The sequence below is a fragment of the Falco punctatus genome, assembly GCF_963210335.1.
Source record: "Falco punctatus genome assembly, chromosome: 3".
NCBI classification, from domain to species: Eukaryota; Metazoa; Chordata; class Aves; order Falconiformes; family Falconidae; genus Falco; species Falco punctatus.
In genome coordinates this window covers 109,376,969-109,396,818 of record NC_137582.1, presented here as the reverse complement: position 1 = coordinate 109,396,818, position 19,850 = coordinate 109,376,969, and the positions used below count along the sequence as shown (strand labels likewise).

The 19,850-nt window shown below is 52.4% G+C and overlaps 2 protein-coding genes across 3 annotated transcripts; one reads left to right on the top strand and one right to left on the bottom strand.

The window, feature by feature from the left end:
* The first annotated feature begins 740 nt into the window (after positions 1–740).
* YBX1 (Y-box binding protein 1) lies at positions 741–10,809 on the top strand. Of its 2 annotated transcripts, none has more exons than XM_080378318.1 (8): positions 741–1,054; positions 1,424–1,487; positions 5,257–5,290; positions 7,552–7,641; positions 7,865–8,167; positions 8,569–8,651; positions 8,759–9,024; positions 10,430–10,809. In XM_080378318.1, the coding sequence occupies exons 1-7, from the start codon at positions 898–900 to the stop codon at positions 8,991–8,993; spliced, it is 966 nt and encodes a 321-aa protein (XP_080234444.1). In that variant the 5' UTR covers positions 741–897; the 3' UTR covers positions 8,994–9,024; positions 10,430–10,809. The 2 variants fall into 2 exon arrangements, with proteins under 2 accessions (XP_080234444.1, XP_080234443.1); XM_080378317.1 differs by having other exon boundaries at positions 8,747–9,024.
* LOC308060062 (claudin-16-like) lies at positions 10,590–19,842 on the bottom strand. The gene is made up of 5 exons (XM_080378327.1): positions 15,455–19,842; positions 15,044–15,146; positions 13,897–14,061; positions 13,579–13,770; positions 10,590–13,029 (listed from the first exon to the last, which is right to left on the bottom strand). Exons 1-5 carry the CDS (start codon positions 15,566–15,568, stop codon positions 12,938–12,940), a joined length of 666 nt encoding a protein of 221 aa, XP_080234453.1. The 5' UTR covers positions 15,569–19,842; the 3' UTR covers positions 10,590–12,937.
* Between the last annotated feature and the right edge of the window lie 8 nt (positions 19,843–19,850).

The following is a 19,850-nucleotide window of genomic DNA, read 5'->3' as shown; positions in this document are numbered from 1 at the left end:
CCCTGGGGGGGAGGGCGCGGGCTAGACCAGGATCCCCTCCTGGGTGGTGGTGATGGTGGGGTAGACCTGGACCCCAGCTCCTGGGGCAGAGGGGTGAGTCCAGCCCCGCCCCGTTCAAGTGCCAGCTGTGGCACTCGGGGCATTTCGCTACCGCCGCGCAACCCCCGCAGCCGTTTCTCGGGCGGTTGGTGCCGGCGCTGGAACTGCATGTAACGGCGTATTTGAAGCAGCTCCGCCATGTCTCCAGATCCGTCATTTCCCACCGGTAATTAACGCTTCCGGGCTCCTTCCCATCGTGATTTTTTTTTTTTTTAACGGAAGCCTGGGCCTCACCCTGGAACGGGGCCGGGTCCCGGTGGTGGTGGGGGGGTGGGGGCTGGCGGTGGCGGCGTCCCCGGGCCGGGAGCGCACGGAGCCGCCGCCGCCACATGGTCGCGCGCGCTTCCCCGGTCGGGCCCGTTGGGGGCGGGAGTGGCGGGAGCAGCCAATCGGAGCGCGGAGGCGGGGACTCCGGGTAGGCCGGTGAGAAAAGAGAGCCTGGCAGCCGCGGCCGGAACAGCCAATGGAAGCGCGCTCCTGAGGAAAGGCGGGTGCGGCTACCAATAGGCTTTCGGCGGGGGGCGGTGACCGGTAGGGGAAGAGCCAACGGGCTGTCTGGGCGCTTGACGGACGGGCCGCGCGGCGAGTAGCGGGCGGCGCGGGCGGGGCGCGCGGGGTGGCTAGCCGGTGCGGGCCGCCATTGTGGCCAGTTCGATCGGTATCGGGAGCGGAGAGCGGAGCTCAGCGAGCCCGGAGCAGGGAGCAGCCCCCCCACGGCCGGCCTCAGTCACCATCACACCGCGGGAGGCGGCGCAAACAGCCAGTCACCACCACCGTCCGCACCGAACAGCCGCCGCCATGAGCAGCGAGGCCGAGACCCAGCCGCCCGCCGCCCCCGTCCCCGCGGCGGCCCCCGCCGCCCCCGCCGACTCTAAGCCTAACGGCGGCACCGGGAACGGGGGCAGCGGCCTGGCCTCGGCGGCGCCTCCCGCCGGCGGGGACAAGAAGGTCATCGGTGAGGGGAGGGGGGGGTTGGGGGTCGGGCGGCCCCGCGTGTCCCCGCGTCCCGCCGCCCGCCATCGCTGAGGGGCGGCGCGCGCCTCCTCCTCCCCCTCCTCCTCCTCCTCCTCTCTCCCACCTCCTCCCGGCGCGCGCGCCCGTGGCGGCCGTTGGGCGCCCTCCTCCTCCTCCTCCTCCTCCTCCTCCTCCTCCTCCCGCGCGCGCCGCCGGGCCCCGCGTGTCGGCGGGTGGGGGCGGGGCGGCTCAAAATGTCCGCCACGCGGGGCCTTTGTGTGCGCCGCCCCGCCACGTGCCGCCCTGACGCCGCCGCCTCCTCTGTGTGTGTGTGTGTGTCACCCCCCCCGCCCCCGCCCCCCTCCCTCAGCAACGAAGGTTTTGGGAACAGTGAAATGGTTCAACGTGAGGAACGGTTACGGCTTCATCAACAGGTGAGGGGGCCCGGGGGGGTGGGGCCTGCGGGGCGCGGTGACACGGGGGGGGGGGGGGCTGTGCTTCTGTCACCCCCTGCCACCCTGCCCGGGGGGCCCCGCTTGGGGGCTTTCCTTAGGGGGTGCTGCCACGCTGCTTGGGGGACATTGCCACCCTGCTGGGGGGGCACTGCCGCCCTACTTGGGGGTCACGCTTGGGGGGCACTGCCACTCTGCTTGGGGACATTGCTGCCCTGCTTGGGGTGCCCTGCCTGGGGGGACATTGCCACCCTGCTTGGGGGGCACTGCAGCCCTACTTGGGGGTCACGCTTGGGGGGCTCCACCACCCTGCCTGGGGGACATTGCCACCCTGCCTGGGAGGCCCTGCTTGGGGGGCACCGCCACCCTGTTTGGGGACACTGCTGCCCTGCTTGGGGACAGCAGGCGAGGCAGGCCCTACCCCTATCCCAGTGTCTCCCACTGGGCTGGCTTTTCCCTGCGCTAATCCCAGCAGGAGCCGTGCTCCCTTAGCGACTCCTGCTGATATTTCTTAATATTAAGATAGATTTTTAATGGGGGGGTTGGGTTTTGGGAGGAGGGGGTCGTTTTCAAGGGTATAAAAGGCTGGTGGCTCTTCACATGCAGGAGATCCTTGTGTAAACCTCTGCATGGAGCTCGCTCACAGCCATGCCAGCAAAAAAATAAGGTTGGAGGGGTTGGTAGTTAAAAATGTGCTCCCATGAGGGAAACCTGAATGTTTAAGGAAATGAGCAAAATCCAGATCTGTCTTAGGCCGCAGGGCTGGGATATGAAGGGGTCTCGAGAAACAAGTGCCTAGAAGGTTCTTTTTGTGACAGTGCTTGGTTTGAAAGAAAAATTTTAACACTTAATGAGTTGTGTAAGTACTTAAAATAGGTGTGTCGGTGTAGCTATCCAGTAGTAGAGGAGTCCTGGAATTGCTCTGCGAATTGAATCTGGAAAAATGGGAAATTGTGGTACCCACCAGCTCTGGAGGGCCTCCCCAGGGGTTATTTTGCAGAGGCCATATTCCAAAGAACTGTTCCCCTTATCCACCTAGTGCTTCAAACCCCAAGTTTTGGCTGAAAACTTGGGAGTCCATCTTTGTTGGAGCTTTTATTGGCCCTTTTGCCTAGGTTCGGTTTAAACTGCCTTTTTAAACTGTCTGTTACCTGATGACTTAGCCTGAAGCATCTGCCAATCTCCTCAATCGGTTCTGCGTCTGCAACTTTAAAAACTTGACTCTGAGTCTGCCCGCTTTGCGTTCCTCAAAAAGTGTTTTAGTGTTACGTGTTCTATATGGTGCTGTAAGCTTTTACGTCTTTGGCTTTTGTAAACGTGTATAAAGTCATAGGCCACAAACTCTACCTCTAGGGAAGGGTTTTTTTCCTGTTTCCCTCAGTAGTGGAAATGCTGAGTGATGTGAGTCAAGCGAGGAAGCAACAGCAGTTAGTTAAGACATCCAAATGGCTTCCCCAGTCATTAATTTGGCAGCTGTTTAATCCCTGAGGTTGCCATTTTTAATGAGAAACCCAGCGTGATCTCGTGTTATCAAGAGATTAGAGCGGCAGCATGGGAACTCAACTGGAGGACATTTCCTCAACTCTGGAATCTCTCTGGTTTGCTGCAAGGGAAACTTCACGGGAGCTCCTGCCCTTGCCTGTCTTTGCTTCGGCTGGGTCTGCTTGCAGCTAACGTGAACTTTGGAAGTAAAATGTTACCTTTGGTGTAGGTGCACGTTGGCTTCGAGTGCTTCCTGCGTTCCTTTTAACCGTCAAAGCGTGCTCCTGTTGTGAAATGCCGGTTTGAATTCTGAGCATCTGTCAATTGTTTCTCACAGTTGTCAAAATAATAAATGGACCTGCAGGCCAGGGGCTTGGTCCTCTTACCATAATTGGAGCTGCACGTTGTATTCAGTGCTCTGCTGGACTCGTGTTTTCTTAATCTGTCTGCTTGTCCAATTTTTTTTTTTTCCCCCCCCCCACTTTCATGGATTAAGAATGTTGGAAGCGGAGTCATTTAGGGCAAAGATAAGCTGAATGGCTTGTTGGGCCTTCAGAATGGGAGTTTCTCTGGTACCATTTCAAGTTTTATTTTGAGAAAGCGATCGCTATTACTATGACACTATCTAGATGTGCTCGCTGGAAAACAGCGTAGGGAATCGTGTGCTGTGTGGCACTGGGCTTTAAAATTGGACAGTCTATTTTTTTTAACTGACTGTTTATACACCTAGAGCTGGGTCTGTGGAACAGTGTCATTTGTTGATCTAAACCTCCAGTGTCTTCTTGAATAGAAACTTTTCAAAAGGACTTCAGATGTCTGGTCTGGTTGCCCAAAACCTAAGCGAGAACGAGAGCATCCGCGCTTGCAGAGCACAGATGATGAGCGCTTCCTACCACCTTTTTTCGGTTGAGAGTGGAGGAAGGTGTTAAGCATTTTTACTGAAAGCCTGTTAGTGGGATCTTCTGAAGGTTTTCAGCTTTTGGAGCATCTGGCAAGAGACCTTGCATGGTGAAGAAGAAAATATTTAGGCTCAGGCTTTGTGAGGGCTGCTGGATGCTGCATCGTGGCACCTCAGAAGTGAGCTGCCTTGTGGTGATCGGTCTGGCTCTGCTTTTTCCAGTAACCTTTGAGGTTTGTAGGCATCAGTTCCATGATTAAGCATGGGGACTTTTTTTTTTTCTAGTGCTGTCTGATGGAGTAACTATAGCTGGGCTTGAGTTTTTGGAAGAGTCTTATCTGTCATCCTCATGTTTTCAAGCCAGTGGTGAGGAACACTTGGCTTTATCTTTTTTAAAAAAAAAAAAAAAAGAAAAAAATTCTTAATTCTGTTACCCGTACCTGTAAGCTCTCCAGTTCTGAGCACATCTTCACGCAAGCTTGCTTTGTAATGTCTTTAACCAGTCATTCTAGGAAATTAAAGCCACTTTGCTATTGAGTCAAACCAATGAAAATCATCCCGTGGTGAGGTTCAGTTGGTGCAACGCGAGCTGGGATTTACCGCCGTAAGTTTGTCATGAGCGGTGGAAACGGCATGTGCAGCGCTCAGACCTGCGCAGAGGCTGTTTCTGCTGTACCTCTTAATTGCAGAAGAGAAACTTCTCTGATTGAAGTTGGTACTGTTGGGGGGTTGTCTGGCCTCAGCGTGTTAATTGCGTATCGTGATAGCGCTGAAGGATGCTCTTGGATCTTCGTAGGTGCGGGCTTGAGCTGCTCTTTTCTTGTGAGGTGAGAAACCCAAGCTTTTCCCTCTCTGTGCTCACAAACGCAGCTTGACTAACCCTGTTTGCCTTCAGTGGTCAGCTGGTGGTGTTAGCTTCTTAAACCAAGGAAATGTTGAGGCGGAGAGGATATAACTCTGGAGAGATCACCCAAGGGTGGTGGTGTCACAGCCTGTTCCAGAGGTTGCGGCGGCCCATGCCCACGCAGAGCACTGCCAGGAGTGACTGTCAGGTTGCTGTCGGGTGTTCTCTCCCCTGCGAACATCTCCATCGGTGGGATGTGACGGGTAGAGGGGTGTGCAGGAGGGAGGAAGAATGCCTTCAGCTGCAACTTGCTGCGCTTCAGCCTGCGCTCTGAGCCTACCTGGCCATCTCCTTACTCCAGGCAGTAAACTAGTAGAGAGACTAGCTGAGAGCAGGTTGAGGAGCAAGGCTGATGCGGAAAGCTAGTTGTCTTGACAGATCTGTGTTTTGTTCCCACCCCAGACAATTGAATTTTTAACTTGACTGTGCATTTCGTGCATGGATTTCAATGTCCTGTTGTCTTGCAGGAATGACACCAAGGAAGATGTGTTTGTCCATCAGGTAAGATTTCCTCGGAACTAAAACGTGTTAACCTCGCTGAAACTTGCTATGCATGACCTGTGTAAGTAGGGCTGAGGTGGTGAGGGAGCCTCACCTTTTCCAAAAACCGTTACTTCAACACAAACAACTGTTTCTCACTATTGGATGGCATGTAGAGCCAGCTTGCGGCTGGGGGTTTTGCACATCCATCGTGAGGACACGAGATCTGTGGGGTTGAGCGGGCTGACACACTATAGTGATGAAAATTGTGCTGTCTGCAAGTGTGCTCTGTTGGCTTGGGGATAACTCTTTGAAGTCCAGTTAAATTGCCTTGTGGATCCATATAGTTGTTAAATAAGCATATGGAAATAAAGTTAAATGAAAAGCTTGCAGCAGGGAGAGAAATTAATTGGGCTGTAATAGGGGTGAAGTGCCAGTGAAGGTGGTTGGTTTTTTCTTTTTTTAGGCAGAACTTTGGTAGATTTTATTGCTCCAGGCTTTCAGCGAAAGCCTGCAAACATTTTACTAGGTATATTTTCCGTTTAACAGATATGTACACTCAGATACAATGTCTGGTGAGCATGTAATCCTCTGGAAACTAGACCAGGGTGAGACTGCACACTGCACTTGCGGCTTATTTCATGGAGCAGGTTGGCTTTAGTTTAGTCTCTTGTCGGACTTACAAGGCTGTGATCAGCAGTGTGATTTTTTTTTTTTTCCTTTCTGTCTTAGGATTTCTTGTGCAGCAGCCCACAAAGAGTTCTTAGCAGGACATGGTTTCCTTCTGGCATTTAGGAGCGTGTGGCTTGTTGGTTTGTTTTGAGTTAGGGGTACACTACTGATGTTGCAAACACAGAGGGAGGGAGGAGTAACCCCTGGGAAGTATCCTGACTCCGGTTTAATTTGTCAGCTCTCGGCTTCTTGCTTGTGCTGTACCTAAATTACCTGCTATTAAAATGTAGAGGCATTTGTTTAGCAAAGGTTATTCTGTAATGGGCAGTGGAGGAAGGCCAAGTGACTCCACCGTGTTCCTGTGTGCTGAGGCAGGAATACATACCCTGAAGGAAAGCTTTCAGGCTTTATTACTTGATTTGCAAGTAGGGTAACCCCTAAGTGACCTTGACCTACAAGTCAGATTTCAGGACTTGTCCTGTAACTACCATCAGTGGTTGTAAAAGCAAGTTTGGCAGTGATTTGTTTCAAGTAATGATTTTCATAGCAAAACGGTTTCAGGGGTCTCATCTGGAAGAAATGGGCATGTTTTAGGAGTTACAGCTGTATACTTTTTCCCCATCCCCATTATCAAGCTTGGGTCTCATGCAGAGCTGTTGTAATAAAGCTTCCTCTCTTTCCCTAAAATCACTGCTCTATAGGCTGAGGCTTGTGGGCATGTTTTCCCATAGATTTTGCTCCGTTTAGGGGAAAAAAAATCCAGTCAGATTCTGTTGCTGGTATTTTTTTGTAAAGTTGTTACACTTGTATTACTGTTCAGTTAAAGCCTTTGATAAGCATAACGTGGCAGAGAGCAGTGCATATTGAGTGTTAACTCATCTGTCAAAAATTTAATCCGCTGCTGAACAGCACAGAAAATTCAGTGTTTTCTAGTAATGTCATTTAACATGCAGATACCGATACAAAGGCTTGTCTGGTGCTGACACCTTGGAAGGGCTAATCCTTGGTGTATAATACGCAGCTAGAGTAGATTTGTGATTGACTGGTAAATGCTGCGGCTGGAGTGATGGTATTGGAAGCCTGAGAGAAAGAAATCTCTTGGTTTCTGGCTGTCGATGTGTTTATGTAGCTTGGGACACGTAGGCTGTTGCGGTGGTGTGGGAAATGGTAGAGGGCTGAAGTCTGTGGATGGGATTGGAAAGGCTTACACGTTGGTGTATGTGCTTCAGAGGGATGAATAAATACTACGGGGGTGTTAAATGCAGAACTCTGGTTAGGAATACTCTGGCCAGCTTGTATTGTGGGGTGCTTCTTGTTTGTTTTCAGACTGCTTTTTCAGCTCGCAGACAGCGTGTTGACAGATGTTTCCAGTCAGTGGTAAAGCTGTTGTACGTTTCAAATAGGCCATAACTATAGTAATACAGGTAGATTTTCTGGCTTCCTGGATTTTCACGGTGGCTTAATTGCTTTTTCAGGAGTACAGGTCTTTCTCCTAAGATATTAAATACTCAAGTTTCTTAATTTAAAAAAAAAAAAAAAGTCTTTAGATGTGCTAAGTAGCGTTCTCATGCTGTGCCTGTAAAAGTAATCCTGCAATGTTATGTTCTCAGACTGCCATAAAGAAGAATAACCCCAGGAAGTACCTCCGCAGCGTAGGAGATGGAGAGACCGTGGAGTTCGATGTGGTTGAGGGAGAAAAGGTAAACACATCTCTCGGGGGTTGGAGTGTGCATGGAAAAATCGGTCTGCAGGCTGTGGTGTGGTACCTGTGGTTTGAGTGGATGCCTGATGCCATCCAAGGAGATGGAATGTTTTTTCATGGCTTTACAAGGTGGATGTCAATCGTTGCTCGGTACTAAATTCTGTTATGCTCTAAGTGGTAACGATGCTGACCGTTTACCTCACGCTGTCCCCGCTCTTTAGGGTGCGGAGGCAGCTAATGTTACAGGTCCCGGTGGAGTTCCAGTGCAAGGCAGTAAATACGCAGCAGACCGTAACCATTACAGACGATATCCACGTCGTAGGGGTCCTCCACGCAACTACCAGCAAAACTACCAGAACAGTGAGAGTGGGGAAAAGAACGAAGGAGCAGAGAACATACCAGAAGGTCAAGCCCAGCAACGCCGTCCCTATCGCAGGCGGCGGTACCCACCTTACTATATGCGTAGGCCCTACGGGCGTCGACCACAATATTCCAACCCTCCCGTGCAGGGAGAGATAGTGGAGGTAACGTAACGGCCGCTTGAAGCGTGACACTCAAACTGGCTCGATTGCTTTGGAGCAGGGTGGTGAGACGCAGGGTTTTGCCACCTTTCCTGGAGACTGGGGGGTGTTCTTGGCAAGATTTGGCAGGAAGATGAACCCTGTAGCAGGTGTGGATAGGCTGAAGGTGGTGATGTCACAGCTTTTAAAAGCCAGAGTGTTGCAATTTGCATTAACTTCTATAGGATTGCATGGAAGAAACAGAAACTCTGCATGGGGCGTACTCTTCCACCCTGGGATGCTTTGTACACCTTCGAGCAAACCCGACAGCCCCCTTAGAGCTGTCCCCCTCACCGCTCGGCCAGCCGTGGCGTTCCCGTGCTTTTTCCTGCATCTAAAATGGTTTGTTGCCCGATGTCTTCCAGGGTGCTGACAACCAGAGTGCAGGAGACCAAGGCAGACCAGTCAGGCAGAACATGTATCGAGGTTATAGACCCCGATTTCGCAGGTATGCGGCAGATCAACATTTTTTGGTTTAACCTTGCCTTCTGGCAACAGAGACAGAACATGGCGATGGTCAGATGCTGCACTGTTAAAGCCTAGCTTGACTTTCAGGGGTCCTCCTCGTCAAAGACAGCCTAGAGAGGATGGGAACGAAGAAGATAAGGAGAACCAAGGGGATGAGACCCAAAGTCAGCAGCCACCTCAACGTCGGTACCGTCGTAACTTCAACTACAGACGCAGACGCCCAGAGAACCCTAAACCACAAGATGGCAAAGAGACGAAGACAGCCGAACCACCAGCTGAGAACACGTCCGCTCCCGAGGCCGAGCAGGGCGGGGCTGAGTAAATACCGGCTTACCATCTCTACCATCATCCGGGTGCGTGTCCAGACCTCCTCGCGTCCATCTGCTGACCCTTCTTTTTATTTTCGATGCTTTCCTTTAATTTCTCTGAAGTGTCCGAGCTTCCATCCCTCGGTCCCCAAGGGGAAGTGAATGGCATTTAGACCTCTAGGCACTAATTTCTGGAAAGTTGACACAAGATTTGCAAGAATGTGTCAGTAGCGGCTTTTTATCTAAAGAAAAAAGTGCTGGAAAAACTAGTGGGAAACAGGCTTTTTTTTAAGGGGCATCCAGGGTGGTGGTGGTTGAAGTTCCGAGGTGCTGGTGTGGCTTGCTGCTTGGGAGGATTGCCTAAATGTTGATGCTAAAACTAGTTCTGTTGCAAGGTGGGCTGGCCCTGATTTGGTGCTGTCTTCCAATGGACAGTGGCTATTTTGAAAGTATTTTCATTTCTAGGACTGTTTGTACTTGTTCTGCTTTTTTTCTGGCGCCTGCCTTTTCTGTCCTTCCCCTCTCTGTATTTCCTCTCGCCAGTGTTCATATCCCATCCCTATTGTCTCGCTGGTCGCTCGTCGCCAGGAGGGCAGGCAAACGGAAAGAGGCGTTGGGTCCTGGTGGGAGCGACGGGGCAGGGTCACATGAAGGGGATGAGCAGGGAATGCAGGGGCTGGACATGGGGAGTAGCTTGGTGCCACTGGCAGCTGCAGACCTCTCCCAGCTCCGAGAGCTCCAGGGCTCGCGGGCTGCTGGATCCAGTGGGATTCCTCAATGGCTCTTCAAGCCTTGCTGCGGTGTTTTCTGTGCACGTGATGGGAACCTTTGTTTTCTCCTGGTGTTCATTGTAATGATTAACACCTGCCGGATGAATTCATAATATCATGGGCTTCAAAAAACACCAGGGTGAAGTTTTGGTTGCTCTTCTGTCTCTTGGTAGTAGGGGAGGATATAAATTGTGGTTTCTGTGGTCTGGGCAGCAGCTTACTGAAGCCATGCTGCCTGTTAGGCACAGTTAGAAATCTGCTCTTCAGCCACCTTCTGAAGGTCTGGAGTTGCCCTCGTGCCTGCCTTCCCGGGGGTTGTCTGGGGTTCTCCAGCCTGGTTTTCCAGGCCTGGTCCCCTGGCGCTGAGCCGGCTGTGTCAGCAGAGCCCAACGTCAGCAGCTCACCCCAGGAGGCCGGGGAGAGGTGGAAGTGGGATCCCTTTGGGTTTAAACTTCATCATCTGTTCTCTTTCTGGAGTCCTTTGTGTGGAAGATGGCTGTTCTGGCCACTGAAAGTGGGCTGATGTTAAAGAGCTGCATTTGGTGAGGTTCTGTGTGTGCAGGAAAGGTGGCTTAGCCAGAGTTTGTGAATTGCAGGTGAGGCTCGCCAGGCAAAATGTCTGCGTAACCCCCTGACACCTGTCTGATCATCCTTTTTTTTTTTTTCTTCCTCTTTTTCAGTTTAGTCATCAAAGAAAAGACTTAAGAAATGAAGAAGAAAAGAAAATGAAATTCCAGCAATAAGAAATGAACAAAAGAATTGGAACTGAAGACCTTAAGTGCTTGCTTTTTGCTGTTGACCAGATTACTAGAACTATCTGCATTATCTATGCAGCATGGGGTTTTTATTATTTTTACCTAAAGAAGTCTCCTTTTGGAAACGATAAACACGTTTTTTAAAAGCCTGTTTTTTCTCAATATACCTTTAAAGGTTTTTAAATTGTTTCATATCTGGTCAAGTTGAGATTTTTAAGAACCTCATTTTTAATTTGTATGAAATATACACCTGATTTTTTCAAGTCAAACTGCAAGCATCTGTTAATAAAGGTCTTAAAGAATTACCTTGTGTGCTTGGTTGTTTTAAACCCACTTTTGTGTGAAAGGGCTTAAGTTTTCATAAAAAAGTTTGGGGGGTGGGAAAAACCTGCTTTATTTCTTAAGTGTGCAGGCAGGTTGGAGTAAAAGGAAAAAAAAATCGAAGTTAAAAAAATAATTAAAAATCAGTTGAGTCCTTACTGCAACTGGGTGGCACGGCTTGGAGGGGAGGTGCTTGGTGCATGTTTCCAAGAGCTGTTTGCTGGGGTAGTCTCAAAACTGAGGTGGTGTGAAATACTTAAAAAGAAGAAAAAAAACCCAAACGCTGAAACTCATTTTGAGCTGTGCAGAGCCCTGCTGCTCTGGGATCTTAGAGCATGGATGTAATGAGTTGCTGGTGTGTGGGAAGAGGGATTGAGGGGAAAACTAGGGGAAAAGGTGAGTTCCCGGCCGGGTTTGGCATCCAGAGCCTCCCACAGCTGCCCCCAAGCTGCCCTGTCGTGACACCAAGCCTTTCCAGGGGGTGACACGCTCCTTGTACCCCACAGTGACTGACCACGGGGTCTGCTGTCACGCTGGGGGTGACAGAGCACAGGAGCACGCTCGGTCTGGGGTCCTGGTGGTGGGAGATGGAGCTTTCTCCTGTTTGCTGCGTGCAAACCAGTTAGAAATCACCAGTAATGCAGATGATGGAGAGCACCCAGTGGTTGAGGTGTGGTTGATGGCAGCTTTTCCGAGCTTTTGCATGCACTAAGGTGCTCAGTGCTTGTATGGTGTGAGGGTTTGCTCTTTTGAATCGCTTTCCTGTGCGCTCAAGTGCCAGCTGGTAGCAGCCCTGGGCTTTAGGCTTTGCTCTCTACCTCGTAGCACGCTGCTGGCTGCCCAGCCTTTGGACCGCGGCTGCCTGCTGGTTACCAGCAAGCTGTCAGTCACGCTCTGTTTCTGTCGTGCACCGTTAGTGATCGCATTTCTTCCTTCCTCAGGTCCCCGTGGCGTTGCTTTAACCTCTGCTAATAACGTGACGGACTCGTTCCGGTGCTGCAGGATGCAGCAGCTGGCTGCTGGCGGTTCTGCCTTAGCAGGTGAAGTGAGGAGCTGTAAGAAAGCAACAGCTTTGCTGCTTTTCAGCTTTAGGTGAGATTGGGAATTCTCTCCCTGCCTTCCCTGGGGGCCTGGGAGGACCCTTGCAGCTCTCCTGGTTTGGGGGCGTAGGTGTTTTGCAGCCTGCCTAGGCTACAGAAGTGGTACTGCATGTCTTTTCTGCACCTTTCCCTCGTGGGGGCTGTTTGGGGCCCTGCAGCAGCATCTGCTTGGGACACGGGGGGGCTTGGTTTGCTGCTTTCTGGGGTGCAGAGCCTGTGTTGGGCAGCTCTCTGCCCAGCTCCCTGCGCTGCACTGCTGTCTGTGTGCGAACTGTTGGAGAAATAAGGGAATAAGGACAAAACCAGCAATTGGAGGTGGAGGGAGGGGGGGGGTGTTGTTGGTGGGTTTGGATTCTGGTTTGTTTTCATCACGGTTTGCAAGCAAAGGATGGTAATTTGCTTGGAAAACAAGGATTCCCTTTTTGCATGGACTCAAAAATCCAACGTTGCAAGTAGAGCACGGTGGGTAGGCTTCAAACTGACTCCCCTCCTTGTGCCTGATGTGCGGCGGTAGCGATCCTCCAGCAGCCACCCCACGGCGGCATTCGTTAATGCTGCGGGCTGCTCGCTTTACCCGCTTTTTAAAAGCAAACCTTTTGCTGCCAAGTTTTTGAGCGCAGGGGTGGTTTCGTGCACGAGGGATCGGGGCCACCAGCCACGTGGAGTCAGTGTTGCTCCGTGCAGAAGTGGCTTTGGAGGACTTGAGTGGAAAGCCTTATCATAAGAGCTCCTTGCTCAACGGCTTCCCCAGGGGATTTGGAGGCGATCTTTTCTTAAAGCAACACTTTTCTGGGGTTTATTTTCATCAAACCTGGCTGAAAGTGGGGTGGGGGGTGGGGGAAAACCTGTTCTCTGGGTGGCTTCTGCAGCATCCTTACTTTTTTGCAGCCCCTGGTGCTGCAGCTGGCATGAACCCTGCAGTCAGAGTCTTGAAGCGATTGCTTTAATGGGGTCTGACTGGAGCGGGGGAGCATCCCACAGCAGGACAGGGCGCGGGAGGTGTTGATGCCCATCACACGCGAGAGTCCATAGCATACATCTTGCTGGTGGCCGTGCGGTCCTGGGGCTGGGGAGCTCTCTGCGGTTGCTGGTGCCTGCTGGGGTCTGCCAGGAGAGAATGGGGGGGTTGTATCATGGCCACCAGTGGGGGGGGGTGCTGCAGTGTGGGGACACGGCAGGAGAGATGAAGCTGCACAGCCAGCTCTGGGGGGGCAGCTTCCACCCAGTGGGACCAGGCGTCAGGAGTGGAGGTGGTGTCTGGTGAGGCATCGCCTGTCCCATGTCCCTGCTGGTGGGACCAGATTCTCACCAGCACATCCCTGTGGCCACCCACTCAGGTTTGGGCTGGTCACAGTGACACAGCTGCAGCACGGCCACCACTTTGGGTAGATGCCAACATACCAGGACCTCAAGGTCCCAGACATGTGGCTAGGACATTTCTGCACCCCCCCTCCATCCCCTCACGAGGCTTCGGGGATCCTCCCGCAGCCCAATCCTGCCTGGCGTGACCCAGCCCCCCCCAGGGGCCATGGAGATCCCTTTGGACCCTGTGAGAAGTGTCTGCACCCTCTGAGCTGGTCCTTCCCCCCACGTATGTCCCTGCAGGGCAGCAATTGGGCTGCGGTGGGCTGTGGGGGGCCAGGGCGGACTGACCTGTGCAGGAGTAGAGGCAGCAGGTCAGCAGGACAGATGCCACCAAGCAGCCCGTCGAGCCGGCCATCCCCAGCCAGCACGACCACCCAAAGTCATAGTGGACCCCCAGGAATATATTGTGCGACACCAGCGTGGCCCTTTCCACGTAGACGTCCACCGCGTACCACACGGAGCCCACGAGACCCAGGATGCCTAGGAGAAACGGGGCTGGTTAAGAAAGAACTCTGCAACCCCCCAGGACCCCTCTGAGAGGGTGCCCGGAGCTCCTGGCACCCTCCCAGCTCCCCACGGGACCCTTGAGCATTCCCAGCCACGCACTGCCAACACCAAGGGTGACACCAGCCCCATAGCGCATCTTCAGCTTGACACGAGGATTTTCCTTGAGGAACTTGACACAATCAAGCCCGAGGAGCAAGGAAGCCAAAGCCAGGCCAGCCAGGAGATCCGCTGCAATCAGCAGGGTCCGCGTCACCACGATCTTCACTGGGCAGGGAAGGAAAGAAAAAAAAAAACCCAGAAGAAGGGGCTGAGGAATGGTCAGAGGAACTGCTCTCCCCGCTCCGGATTGCTGCCTGTGTCCCTGCTAGAGTCACCCAGGTCACCAGTGGCCGTGTCCATAGGAGATACCGACACTGGGACCCACCACCTGCCCTGGGCAAAGTGCTCCCCAGAAACCTTGCAACAGGACTTAACGAGCTCGTTAATAGCTCAGCTCAAGAAACCAGACATTTAAGGTGCACCAGTCGGCACCCAGGGTGTCATCACCTACTCAAGACCTTCTTGCACAGCTTTGGACAGAAGATGCTGCTGTCCAGACCGCCTGGTTTTCCTCCCAGTTGTGTAACTGGTGTTTTGACCAGCAAATGTCTTTTTTTTTTTTCTAAAAAATAGTGGGGAAAAATGTGGAGCTGGCATGAGGCACGTCACCAGCTGTGATGTCACCAGTGCAGCGCGACTTCTCCCTGCAGAGCTTCTCAGCACAGCAGCCCCGCTTGGTCCGTGCGGACTTCTTGTTCCCTTCTCCACCGCCCCAATCTGTGTTGTCCCCTGTCACCACCCGTGGTATGGAGAAGTCTCCACACCATGACACGACCGTCCAGGAGCTGAGGACACAAGTCCCTGGCTGGTGGGGGTGGTCCTCAGCCCTGCGTGCAACATCAATGGGGCTGCAAATCCCACCGTGCGGTGGGGGATAGGAGCGGCGCCTGGGCTCTACATGCCACAACACCTTTGTTGGGAGGTGGCACAGCTTCTCTTCCACTTGGTGACCCCGTGGCAGGTCTGGCTGGACCATGGGTGGCTGTCCAGGCTGTGCTGGTGGGGCAGGACAGCCAGGCAAGCCCCGGCCCTGCGTTGCTACCTGATGAAGGGCAGCCCCTTGCAAGAGGCGCGTCTTCTTGGAAAGGGAAGAGGGAGAACTCTTCACTGTGAACTTCAAAAATGCCTTCAGGCCATGCCAGCTTACCTGGATGGTCAGCCAGAATGGAGTCATACTGGTCACAGGTTCTCACCCCGTCCTGCATGTTGGTGACACACTCCCTCCAAAGCCCTCGGCATTTGTGACTTACCTGGAAGCAGGAGAAAGATGCTCAAGCAAAAAGCACCAAAAAGCCCCCCAGCTCCCCCCAGAGATAGCCCACCACCACTGGACGTGTCCTGGTGACTGCCTACCCATACCTTGCTCTCTGTCTCCTCCTCTTGCTCCAGCATTTCTCTCTCTCTCTAATCCTCTAACCCTCCAACTGATGCAGAAAGCAGCAGGTTTGTCCCACCACACCCCCTTTCCAAGCCTGGGGAGACACGGTGGGACCCCCTGGATGGCGAGGCACCCACCTTGCTCCCGGCTGCTAACCTGGGAGCTGGCTGCCCTGCTCACCTCCAGGCTGTCGTCAGCGTTCACCATCCAGCAGTCGGTGCAGGTGGCGAGGAGCAGGAAAAGGCTTGAGAGAAGAACAAGACCGAACGCCGTCAGCTGCAAAGCTGCGCTCATGGGGTTACCTGCGAGGGCGCCGAGATGTCCATCACCTCTGCTCTGGCTGCTTCCCAGCTGCCTGAGCCACCAAAGTGCCACCTAGGCTGGGGCGTCGCCTGGATCCCTAAGAGGCATCTGGACCTCATCTCGTGGTCCTCAGCACTGCCAAAATGCTCCAATGGAGCTGGAGAGCCAGTTTTGCACGTACACAGGGACACATCGCTTCTGCAGTAGAGCTGTACCCCCACGGGGCGGCTCTCTAGATGTTCCCTCATCCCGAGACACCCCCTGGTATTGCCCACCGGTACTACTTGTCCTTTGGGAATCGAGCTGCTGGAAACTGCTGTCAAACGACTCTTGTTGCGTAAACTTGTGACCTCAGCATGTGGCTCCTGATACCCCGCGGTTTCCTTGATGCCTCCATCCCTGCAGCCATGTGATTCAGCGGGAAGATCACCTGCCTTTACATGCTTTTTTTTTTTTTTTTTTTCCCCCCCCAAGATAAGCAATGAAGTGTTGAAACACCCAGGTTGGAGCAGAAGCAAGTGTCCCATGGAGGTGTCCCTATCTCAAGTGGCCAGCCCAAGGAAAGCATCTCCCACCACGGAGGTGGGTGAGGGCTGCTGGGTGCCCCCAAGTGCTGCCAAGGCTTCCTGAAGACCAGAAGGGATGGGACCATCTGTTTTCCATCCTTGCCAGAGATGGAGGGACATTAGGAGGGGAGCTGTGCCCAAGGTGTGGAGCAGAGGACATCGTCTCTCTGAAGCCTGGACACAAATCCTCCTTTGCTGTATTTTGCAACCCAAGATGCTAAATATTTCAGCGCCTGAAGCTGCAGCCCTTTGGGCAAAGGGGTTCCCGTGAGTTAATGGCTTAATTAATGAGACTGGGTAGCTCTCTGAGCTGCATGGGTTAATTATCATACGGTGATGACTCTTCACCATCGCTGTCTTTGACCTCCAGCCAGGTGCTGCCAACCCTGGTGCGGCACAGGCTTCCCCATGGGGCAGGGGTGGGAGGGAGGGTCGTGGTCCCCATACCTGGGGTGCAACATCTCCCACCACATCCCACCTGGCACGTCACTGGGAGCAGAGGGACCGCTCACCCCATCTCTGTGAGCATGTCCATCAGTTTCACCCAGAGAGTGTATCTCTGTAATTAACAGGCAGCCTCTCAGACCCCAATTTACAATATTTTTTTTTAATTTCCCAGGCTCTCTTCTGAACTATCTCCCCGTAACCTGATTTTTTTTCCACTAGACCCTGGCTGTTTTGGAGCCTTTGAAGAAAATCTGCTCAGCCATCGGAGTTATACCAGCAAAAGAAATAAAGAAAAGAAAAGAAATCGTGTTAGCAATAAAAAGGGGCTGGTGGGGGTAAGTGTTACCTTCACCGCAGGCTCATCCTTGCCGGGGTGGGACGATGGCTGGGGATGTGGGTCTTGAAGACTTTCAAGTACCGATGGGGTTCGATCCTGACCCACCTGATGGAATGAGGGAAATGCAATGCCTGCCCAAGCCTGTGCTGGGTTATTTAACGGTTTTCCGAGGTCCAAGGCACGTCAGATGGACTTTGGGCTCCAAGGCGTGATGGGCATCCCTGTGGTTAGAATGGTAATAGGTTGGGAAGGGAGCCTCCTCCAAAAATACCACGTGGGGAACCTGTGGGAGCCTGCTGGGAACACTCCCCAGGTGGGGGACTTTGTGTCCCAGGCAAATATCCCCCGTTCTTTAATTAGACCTTTTAATTACTGCCTAGGGGTGAGTGGCCTGAGACATGTTGGGTCCCTGGGACCGGTGTGAGAGAGTCAGAGGGGTGGCGGCGGCCAGAGAAAGAAGCTAAAATGCAAAGGGGATAATTAAAACCCCTTGGCCAGGCATGCAGCCAATAATTAAGACCCTTCCCTGCCCCCCCTCCCCGCCCGCCCCATTATATGTGGTGGTTATGGCTCAGATAATGTGTCCAGTCAGCTCCCGAGGAGGTTTTTGTGACCGTGGAAAGCTGTGTCCCAGCTGCCTGGCACTTGGAGCTGTCCTGAAAACTTCAGGTTTGTTCCCTGGTCCCCTACTATTTGGGGAAAAAAAAACCAACCGAACAAAAAACCCCTTTTGCTCTCACTTTTTTGCAAAGCATGTTGCAGCATCCTCTGAGCATCCTTGGGATCAGCTGCGCCCCATGGCTCGCAGGCATGGCTGCACCCTCAGCTCCATCCGTATTTCCATTTCGTGGATTAAATTTAAGAGAAGCCCTTGGGGGTTTTAGGTTTGTTTTGGAGTTGGTTGGTGGATTTTTTTTCCTTCTAGATAATCCTCTGCAGCGTTGAACTGCGGGGATTTTGGCAACGCACCTGGGTCTTGGCAAATCCTTGAGCTTCAGCCCTGCAGAGGCACCCAGGTGCTTGACTTTTTTTGGGGGGGTTATCCTGTTTTCCCGGAATTTTGGCACATGACAGCTCCAACGCTTCAGCGTGGAGCAATGAATTAGTGCTGAAAACATCCAGGAGGGTTTGTACCTTCGTTTTCCAAAATTTACATCTCGGGATTTTGTGGTACTTGGACGTCCATGGCATTTGAAATTCTGGTGTGACCCCAAGCAGTACAGAACTGCAGCTGCGCGCCCTGGTGATGCTTCTAAAACAGGTTTATTTTTATTTTCTGCTCATCTAAACGGTCCCTTTATTATATGTCAGACTAATCTGCCTGGTCAATTCTCAACTGAAACATTTTGGGAGGGGTTGAAAGAATGCAGGCAGAGGGGCAGATCGATCAGTAGTTGAATAATTAAGATTATTTCTCTGGTTAATGAAGGTAAAAATCAGATCTTGTGTCCCACTGTGTTTGTAAAAACAGTGTGTTAAAAAAATAGTGCTAACAGGAGACCCAAAGCTTTGTATTTTAGCACGTGTCGTGCAGAGGAAACCTCTTACAGCTGGAAAGGGAGAAAAAAAAAAAAAATAAATAAAAGATGTTTTCTTTGATGGGGCCATGCCATAGAGCTGGAGAGGGCTCTGTAGATGCCATTGGAGCAAGCCAACATATAAAAATGAATAAAAAAGAATAAAACCAGCATTGAATTAAAACAGGCACAGCTCAGAGGCGTGAGAAAAGCTCCTCTGCGTGTGGACCGGTTGTGGGCCCCCGGCCAAGGGCAGTGCTGCTGCAGAAGCATCTTCGTGCTAAATGTAACGAGGCGTGCCCAGATGGATTTTTAGATTTATTTTTTTTTTTTATGAAAAAAACGTGATTTTTTTCCCCCCCTTCTACTCATTATTTACATGGAATTTCAGTGCTGCGGCAATTTGGTGAGATTGGCTGTGATCTTGGCCTCCGGGGGGTCATTTTCCCTTTTCCCTCTTGTCTACCCATTTAAAAATTAATAATATTCCATGGGGGTTTGGGTGCCAGCAAGAGGTGTGCCCTGCAACCTACATATTGTTCATCTTACTAGTTTTATTCAATACAACATGTGTGTTGGGCCAGGGGGGAGAACTTTTGGCCGGGGTGCGATGGGTGAAGGCAGCTCCCATGTACCGCAGTGAGCCCTGTGTCCTGCTCCCACATTTTATCCCGCTTTGCCCTGAGTAAAACACACGAGGGATTGTCCCAAGGACAGTGGGGGCCTTTATACCCCCAGCCACATTATCACCACTCTGCTATTTTCCCCCTGCCACCACCCGCTTTGATCCAGCCGGAGCGTCCCTCCCCAGGAGCCTTCGGGTGACCCGTGGAGATGTCACGGGAGCCCCCCTGGACCACAAATCCCTGCTTTTTGAGGTGGGATGGGATGTACTTATGGACTAGGTGCTGCAGGTGGGATGAGAATGCCGAGACAAGACGGCAGCCGTGCAAAAAGCTGGATGGAAAGCATCATCCCCTGAGGAGAACCAAGTACAGTATTACGGGGCCAGGGGTCCTGCTCCTCCACAAAGAAAGCAAAAATCAAGTTAAATTAGCAAAGTGCCCAATTAGGCACTTCGGATTTGAATTTGGATTCATGGAAAATGGGAGAAAATAAGGTAGAGCCCAGCTGCAAGGGTCCAGGGGGGGCAATAAGAGGAGGATGCTGGTCGAGGATCCATGCGAGGCACTAAGAGAAGGATGCTGGTGGCACTTCAGCCCTGCAGAGGGACCAGGGCGCAAGATGCCGAGTTTCCCAGGGGTTTCGCCTTAAACTAAGCAATTTTTAAGGCCATGTCCCCTCCTTCTAGAGCCACATGTGGCAAAAGACTTGAGCTATTGGGATAGCACCTGCCCAGGAGGGCAAAAAAACTTTCAGCACGGGGGAGAGCCCCCTGCCTGTAG

Excerpts from the sequence above, each read along its gene's own strand:
- YBX1 (XM_080378317.1), top strand. The coding sequence starts at position 898 with ATGAGCAGCGAGGCCGAGACCCAGCCGCCCGCCGCCCCCGTCCCCGCG. Across the intron at positions 1,488-5,256 it reads GGTTACGGCTTCATCAACAG|GAATGACACCAAGGAAGATG; the intron begins GTGAGGGGGCCC and ends GTTGTCTTGCAG. Across the intron at positions 8,168-8,568 it reads TGCAGGGAGAGATAGTGGAG|GGTGCTGACAACCAGAGTGC; the intron begins GTAACGTAACGG and ends GATGTCTTCCAG.
- LOC308060062 (XM_080378327.1), bottom strand. The coding sequence starts at position 15,568 with ATGAGCGCAGCTTTGCAGCTGACGGCGTTCGGTCTTGTTCTTCTCTCA. Across the intron at positions 14,062-15,043 it reads CATTCTGGCTGACCATCCAG|TGAAGATCGTGGTGACGCGG; the intron begins GTAAGCTGGCAT and ends TTCCCTGCCCAG. Across the intron at positions 13,771-13,896 it reads TGTCACCCTTGGTGTTGGCA|GCATCCTGGGTCTCGTGGGC; the intron begins GTGCGTGGCTGG and ends CGTTTCTCCTAG.